Genomic DNA, 8,629 nt, shown 5'->3' on the forward strand with positions numbered 1-8,629 from the left:
CATAACGCTGCAATATTATTGGCTTATTTCGCTTCAGAGATAGCGCACACGAACAATTCTTGCCGTACGCGATATCTTCAATACAAACTTCGCGCACGATCTACGTTAAGGTTCACCGTGAGCGAAGCTTGTTCCAAATTCAGACATTCGAAAGAAAAGCCATCCCAGGTAAACAAACGTAAAATATATGTAAACAAATATATCTTTATAACAAGTCCTATTATAATCCCTATTGGGATTGACAGTATGCATAAATAAATAAATACTAAAACTAAAAATCTAGCACCTGGGCTGTATCAGTCGCGCTGGCATCTGTGATCACTGCCGCGCGTCGGTTCGCTGCAGGTACCGCGCAGCTCGATCGCCACGCTTTATGCTTTGACATTTGGTTATAAGCACCCTGCACCGCACCAGATCCAATAAATTTTGCATGATTGAGCTGTTCAGTTGCGTCGGAAGCATATGGTGTAACCACCGCATATCTACCAACCACTGACACGCGTCGTCGGGCCGCCGGCGCCTGGTTCTATAAGCATTGCCCGACAGCTACGTACGCGCCTGCTTTCGCTAAATGAGGCAGCCCTCAATCGCGAAACGTAACGGTGATCAGATTCAATCGACGGTCACATGTGCCCAGATAACAATGAAATATACCGCTGATTAGCACGCCAGGTCTCGACGAAGCAGACGCGGCTGCCGCCGCTACCGACGAAGAAACACCACATCCACTGGCTGGGCTTGCTGTTGCCATGGCACACTACACTGAGCGCTCACTCGAGCACGTGAAACATGTAATAAGTCAAGCGGCACAAGACAAGCGAAGCGGAAGAAAACAATCGAAATAATGCGCGGCGAAGATCACACAACCTAAGTGCGGCCGGCCTGCTCTCGCAAGGCGCACAGTCCAAAATGGCGGCGACGCTAGACGTCGCTCGTGTCGGCCAATGGCGCTGCTCAAACGTCGGTTTGTGAAAAGGTCTATAGGCGGGGCAGCCGAACAAGTGCCACATCGATTAAAAGCTGCCGGGAGCCGAGCCTCAGAGGTCGCGTGTTAGGCCGACTATTCGAGGGAGGGGAAAGCGAAGGGAATGGCTCCACGGATTGGTCACTTGCCAAGGCTGACTGCATGCCGTGTCTCCCTCTCCTAGATTATTTCCTTCCTTCGTGATGGGAATGACGGCCGGGCAGCACGCGTATTTGCCTAAACTTCGTCCTTTTGGCTTCAAACAACGGCTTTACGAGTTTACACTTTGGCCACTCTCCTCAAAATATTGCGTTATAAATGTAACAATTGACAATTATTACGAATGTGGGCAGAAACTCATTGCCTTTCTCTGTATAGAAAAAAAATGAGCGCAGCTTAGTACTAGTTGTGCAAGGCTGGAGCGAACAGCGGAGCTTGTGATCGACCTAGCTTATTCTGACGACGCTGGATACTCAAACGCAGACTCTCGCGTTCTCGTTCTCGAAACTCGGTATCTTCGACTCGACGACGCCTCTTCCCGGCTGCATCTTCGGCACGGTATTCCGGATCGGCTCGCCGCCGACGCGCAGATGCTCGCTTGGCCTGCACTGACGCGCTTCAGGATGAGCGGCTTTTTCTTCTTCGGGTGTCCGGATCTTCTTTGGTCGTCCCATTGTCAAGGCTGCATGTACTCGCCAGAGTCAACGAGAGTTCTGCCGCCCTCGCGGCGGCTCCGAGCTTTATCTCCCCGATAACGTCGCGACTAAGCTCCGCCTCCACCCGATCATCCAACTGTCAACACGGCTGCACAAAGCGTGTAACTAGGCGGTAGCAAACGCTGGCGAAGCGACGACGCGGCCTGGCGAAGCGAGGCACATGTAGCTGCTGGGCGACGCGAAGTGACGTCATGGCTAGACGGAGCAGGTCAACACCACCTAGATACTAGCACAAGGCCTGTTCACTCCGATCCATGACGTCATGTTACCTGGCCCGACTGCCACAGATTCTAATGGAGATGTTCCCGAGTAAGCAGCAGTGATCTGATGTCACTGCTTTCGTCACGCGAGCCTTGATAATGGAAAAAAATGACCGAAATTTCCATTGTCAAGGCTCGCGTGACGAAAGCAGTGGAGCAGGTGCGCGGGCGTAGCAGCTCGTCACGGCGAAGCAAGGCGCAGCTGTGCCAAGTGGTTGCTAGGCAACTGCGCGGTGACGTCATCGCCAGGCGCAGTTTCTGGTCTACGCTATATGGGCCAAGCTCCGACTTAAACACAGCTCCGCTGTTAAAAATTGAGTGCTTAGAAATTTAGAAAAAGTAAAGCGTCACAAGGACGTTTGAAGCCACAAAAACGAAGGTCACACAAATTCACACACCAACCACCATTCTCACGGTAGCGGTACGCTTCTTCCCTGTATATTAGAGGAATGGTCGCAACGCCAGAGTTGTCTCTAGCAGTTTTAGGAAACTGTATGCCAACGATCCACGCAGTTACGGCGGGTCGCTCGACTGGTCGGATGGTTCTGATGCACCTGTGTGCCACTTTCATGGCTGCATTTAGCTCGTATACAACTGCGTACATTGACGATAATACTCGTATTTTGATCACTATCTCTTTTTATGGAAAAGCTACGCCAGCGATTCCTTTAGGCAAATATTTGGCGACTGCGATTGTCGACGTTTCGGCAATGCTTACGTGGGCTGGGGCACTGCGAAGAAGAAAAGTAAAAAAAAAAGTATTATCTTAAACATCGTGCTGCTTCGACAACGATATATAAATTATAAGAAACACAACGCGCGTAACACGAACACAGATCCCGCTCTACAGCTGCAACCCGAAGAAAAGCAGGAACAATAAAAATTGCTGCCAATTCCAGTGGTTTCAGCGAAACGCTAAGCAATTCTTTATCGCCCTGCGGCAGATAGTGTTATTTTTATTTTTTATTTTCTTTTGCGGTTCCTCAGTCCCGCCGTGAAATCCCGAAATCTTGCGATAATCATTAGGAACATTTTATCCACATATCCTCGATTTACTCGGGAACCTCATATCAAGTCATAATATTCAATTAATTATTATTATATTCCTAAACTTAACGAAGCTTTAACTCGGGCGAACTCCAAACTGGGGGAGCCAATCAAGAGGCTATGAGAGTACTTTAATAAATTGTGCAAACCTTATTTTATGTTTGCTCTAACGATGTTTGCCTGCCTTTGTAATGATTTTGATTATATATTGTGCCCCTCCCTGCCTGGACCTATAGCAAGGTCTGCAATATTGTATAAAAACATGTAAAAATAAAAATAGAATAAACTGCAATGCCGCATATTCAAACACACATGTCAAACCGAGAAATGCTTTTATGAGACAACCGCTTGCCAGCGATATGGATGAAATTTGTTGCATTTGAGAGAGACAGTTACGTTCCAGTGGCATGCAAAAACATTATTTTCGCTAAGAACCTGAAATGTTTTACAAAATATTTTGGCGCGAATTTGTACGTTAAGAAATGTAGAAGCACCAAGTTTACAAATCCGGAGCTCTGCACCAAAACAGATATCGCAGTTATGTAAACTGCATTCGTTAGAGCTTATCTGGGAGGGACAAAGTTGATAAACAAATTTACAGCCAACGTGAATTTGTTAGAATATTCAAACGCAGTTTTGCAGGAAGTCCCACTTACAAATTAGAGGGTATATTTTTCGGAAATGGGTGTATTATACCAATTTTGTCCGCTTTAAATGTTAGGTTAGGTCAGGTGCACAGTTTACAGAGTTGGGATATCAAATTTTGTTGCTAAATGTAAACTTGATATTATAGTTGTTTTTGTCTTTTTCAATTTAGCAATTTCCAACAATTTTTATAAAATAACTGCCAACCTAAATCGAAAATCCGCCCCTTCCTATAGGGTCACCAGATTTTAAACTTTTTTACTTTAAATACAGCAACCTTTATCAGATTTGGTGCAGTGGTTGCCGAGAAAAAATTTCTCCGTTCCAACGTTAGCCTCCGAGCTATAACGCTTCCCCTTACGCTGGTTGTCGGAGAGACCGGTTACCTCATTGATTGCCACCATTTCTTTAAACCCGTACACACTGTAAAATAATTTACACCTCTTAATAGTGAATAAAGGCGTAAAAATGTGCCTGTCACCCACACCCTGACACCCTTTTTGGGTTTAAGTGCGGGAGTTATATAGACATTTACAGCCTTACTATTACACTCTTAAAAGTTAATAGGGGCGTAAATATGTCTATAACACACACCCCGACACCATTAAGACACCCTTTCTGCCACCTTAATTCTCACACCCGTAGTTTTACACCCTTAAAAGCGAGTAAAGGCGTAACTGTGTCTATACCTCACACCCCGACACCCGTGCGAGTTATAGGCACATTTACACCCTTATGGTTACACCCTTATTTTTTACACTATTAAAATGAATAAGGGCGTATATGTGTCTATAACTCACACCCCGACACCCTTTATGGGTGCGAGAGTGCGAATTATAGACACATTTACACCCTAATTTATTTTTAAGGGTGTAAATTATCTTATAGTGCACGTTGCCTGCCACGGTGGCTCAGTTCATGGGTAAGGCGTGTACTGCTTCCAAGCGCGAGGTCGCTAGTTCGATTTCCAGCTGGCAACGTTCGCCCCCCCCCCCCCCCCCCCCCCACTGCCTCCGCTCTCCTCGATGGCTTCAGAATGGGAAAGCGCCCACACTGCACTGACCTGTCGTTAATTCCACAACTGCTAGACGCACGAGTCCAGTCAATCGTAATTGATTAAAATGGTGACTATAGTGCATTCTGATTGACGAAGAAGGTACTCAGTGTCCATACAGCAAAATTTCTGATGTCCACCCGCACGAAAAACATGCGGCTGAAAAAATATAACACCTTATTTGCCTCAGCAGCATTCTAAGAATACCTCACTTGATCACGCATCTGTTAACCGTACTCACTCTCTCTCCCTCTTACATGTGCTTCAATTGACTTTTGTCTTTCATTAATGTAGCACGAGATTTCGCGCAGTTTTGCATGCGTGTATACAGCCGACCTTCTTTTCTGCGCGGCTTAAAAAATCAGTTGAAGATCAGAGCTTGCGTCCTGTCTTTACCTCCCTCGGCCCTGGTTCATCGCGCTGTTCCTAAGATGCATTCGGATTCCACGCACCAACTAACTGTATAGCATAGCTCAAATTCTGTACGCTAGCACTGTTGTGTTTAAAATGCCCACTTTGTGCTGGCACCGGTCCGGCCCAGGTAGAGTCCATGGCGGAGGGCATCATGGACCCCCGCCGGGAGGTAGTCATGCCCATTGTGTCATATTCGCCCGCCGAAGTTGCGTCCTCCGCTTTCGACTCTAGCGTGGTGCCTGTAATGGAACGTCTCATTTTAGACTCATCATTCTTTTCCTTTTGTTTTTGCGTTAGATGAAGGATTGAGTCCTCCAATCCCTAAAAAACGTTTACAGTCAATTACGTATATTTACGTGATTTGAAAGCGAAAGCATGAGGACTTGTCCAAGTAATCACCTTAAACTAAAACTCCACCTTAATCCGCCATAATCCACCTTGCTCTAATTTGTACCAACCACCTTAATGCACCTTAATCCACCTTAATGTAAATTTGGGAGTGGGCCAAGTCGTTTTTTTTGGGGGGGCGTGGGTCGTGTTCACGCCGTGTTCACCGTGGGATTTCGCAGTACGAGCCGCGCAGCCAGTCCAGCGCCGAGAACGTGACGTCATCACTTGGTCACGTGAGTTTTGGTACTATTGGATGATAGTTCCGGAGACCGCGGATTATTGCTTCATGGAGAATATAAGGCTTTCGCCTTCAAAAAAAGAAAAAAAAAATGTCACAGTTTCGCCCTTAGGGCGAAGCAATGAATGCGATAGCAACACAGCAATGTCATACGAAGTAAGGTGAGCGGCTTTGGTAGCAACAACACGCAGAACTGTTGTCGACGCCATCGGCGTTTTGCCCGCGTTAGCTCAAAATGCGTGCGGCGTTGGTGACTGTTGCTGGAGCCTCTCATATAAATAGGCACTTGGTGCCACAGCTAAACGTCGCGTCCCTTCCTTCCCCCTCCCCCACGGCCTCTCCCGCGTCTGAAGAAGGCGCGTTTGCTCTACATATATGGTGATTGTAAAGGAGAAACGAGACGCCTAATTCTGCAGCCCTTAAGCGAGCATGGCGCAGAACGCGCGTTTGTTCTCCGCCGTGCGTTCACTCCCCGTGAAAGACGCGCCCCTCGCGCCCTTTCACTCGCACATACAGCGTTCGGCGCGCGGCGACGATTTCATCTCCAAATGACGTCATACGGAACCTCACGGCGACGGCGACGGCAACGGCGACGCCGACGGCAGAAATCTGCTTTTGAGTGTCCATATAATTGCTATCGCAATAAAAAGTTGTCGCAGTTTCACCTGAAAGGTGAAGCATCAATTGCGATAGCAAATTTGTAGAGAGATATACGGAGTAATGATATTAGCTTTATCAGCTGTATAAACTTGGACATGCAGCAGCACCGGCAACGCGCCGAACTGTTGTCGACGCCGTCGGCATTTTGCCCGCGTTCGCTCAAAATGCGTGCGGCGTTGGTGACTGTTGCCGGAGCCTCTGATATAAATAGGCACTTGGTGCCGCAGCTAAACGTCGCCTCCCTTCCCTCCCCCTTCCCCCCCTCCCCCACGGCCTCTCGCGCATCGGAAGAAGGCGCGTTTGCTCTACATATATGGTGATTGTAAAGGAGGAAAGAGACGCCTACTTCTGCAGCCCTTAAGGAAGCACGGCGCAGAACGCGCGTTTGTTCTCCGCCGTGCGTTCACTCCCCGTGAAAGAGCGCGTCCCTCGCGCCCTTTCACTCGCACATACAGCGTTCGGCGGCGCGCGGCCACGATTTCATCTCCATTGACGTCATACGGAACCTCACGGCGACGGCGACGGCGACGCCGACGGCAGAAATCTGCTTTTGAGTGTCCATATAATTGCTATCGCAATAAAAAAAAGAACACCGCATAACCACGAAGTGAGTGATGATGAGTGGGCGAAGCACCGGCCGGGGGATCATTCGGGCAAAACGCTGGAAGCGTTCTCCGGAATCTGGCTTCCGGTTACGGCGTCCGGTTCCGTAAGATGGAGCGTGGCGTACATATAGACCTTTTCACAAACCGACGTTTGAGCAGCGCCATTGGCCGACACGGGCGACGTCTAGCGTCAGAACATGTTATGCCGCCATTTTGGACTGTGAGCCTTGTGAGAGCAGGCCGGCCGCACTTCGGGTGTGTGATCTTCGCCGCGCATTATTTCGATTGTTAACTTCCGCTTGGCTTGTCTTGGCCGCTTGACTTGTTACATGTTTCACGTGCTCGTGTGAGCGCTCAGTGTAGTGTGCCATGGCAACAGCAAGCCCAGCCAGTGGATGTGCATGGTGTTTCGTCGAGGCCTGCCGTGCTAATCAGCGGTATATTTCATTGTTATTGCTGGGCACATGTGACCGTATCGTCGATTGATTCTGATCACCATAACGTTTCGCGGTTGAGGGTTGCCTCATTTAGCGAAAGCAGGCGCGTACGTAGCTGTCGGGCAATGCTTAGAACCAGGCGCCGGCGGCTCGACAACGCGTGTCAGTGGTTGGTAGATATGCGGTGGTTACTCCATACGCTTCCGACGCAACTGAACAGCTCAATCATGCAAAATTTATTGGATCTGGTGCGGTGCGGGGTGCTTATAACCAAATGTCAAAGCATAAAGCGTGGCGATCGATCAGCGCGGTACCTGCAGTGAGCCGACGCGCGACAGTGATCAATGATCACAGATACCAGCGCAACTGATACAGCCCAGGTGCTAGATTTTTATTTTTAGTATTTAGTAGTATTTATTTATTTATACATACTGTCAATCCCAATAGGGATTATAACAGGACTTGTTATAGATACATTTTTGTTTACCTATTTTTTTACGTTTGTTTACCTGGAATGGCTTTTCTTTCGAATGTCTGAATTTGGAACAAGTTTCGCTCACGGTGAACCTTAACATAGATCGTGCGCGAAGTTTGTATTGAAGATATCGCGTTCGCGTACGGCAAGAACTGTTTGTGCGCGCTATCTCTGAAGCGAAATAAGCCAATAATATTGCAGTGTTAGGACCATCTCTGCTCTTTCTCTTGTTTCCTTTACACCGTCTCACTGTGCTATGTTCATAATAATGTCGAGTCTTAACAATTGTCGAATAAATACATATGCATATGACTGTAAACCACTACTGACCGTGAGTGAAAAGCGCTTAGTGGTCAGCGAAGCGGTCACTGCACGCACGTAAGTATTTCACTTGATCGACTGCATGAATAATTAATTTTTTTCGTTACTGTTATTCTTGCAAGCATGATGCTATTGTCCGCGTACCCATGCGAATACCGTTTTTTACGTTCTTACTTGCGCGGGCTCATTTAGCGCGTTTCTACGCCACGCACAGTTGGCGCATTACGGTTCCCGAACTCTAGCACTGGCGCTAGGCCACGCTGATGAGGTTGACACGTTCGTTTTTGCTTGCTGCCCAAGCACATAGACAACGTTCAAAGATGGGTGAGCTCGATGCAGCACCACACTGTTGAACTTAATTACCTTTATGGGCAGGGCCGCGCAGGGTGCGTGTGAACGCAGA

General features: G+C 48.0%; 1 protein-coding gene across 1 annotated transcript in view; it reads right to left on the reverse strand.

The window, feature by feature from the left end:
• Nucleotides 1–2,654: 2,654 nt before the first annotated feature.
• LOC125940996 (uncharacterized) overlaps nt 2,655–8,629 on the reverse strand; it is an 18,650-nt gene continuing 12,675 nt past the window's right edge. Inside the window, exons 4-5 of the mRNA XM_049657863.1 lie at nt 5,202–5,339; nt 2,655–2,671 (exon numbers count right to left, since the gene is read on the reverse strand). Coding sequence (XP_049513820.1) covers nt 2,655–2,671; nt 5,202–5,339 — 155 coding nt within the window. The remainder of the gene's footprint in view (nt 2,672–5,201; nt 5,340–8,629) is intronic.

The sequence above is a fragment of the Dermacentor silvarum genome, chromosome 10 (assembly GCF_013339745.2).
Source record: "Dermacentor silvarum isolate Dsil-2018 chromosome 10, BIME_Dsil_1.4, whole genome shotgun sequence".
NCBI classification, from domain to species: Eukaryota; Metazoa; Arthropoda; class Arachnida; order Ixodida; family Ixodidae; genus Dermacentor; species Dermacentor silvarum.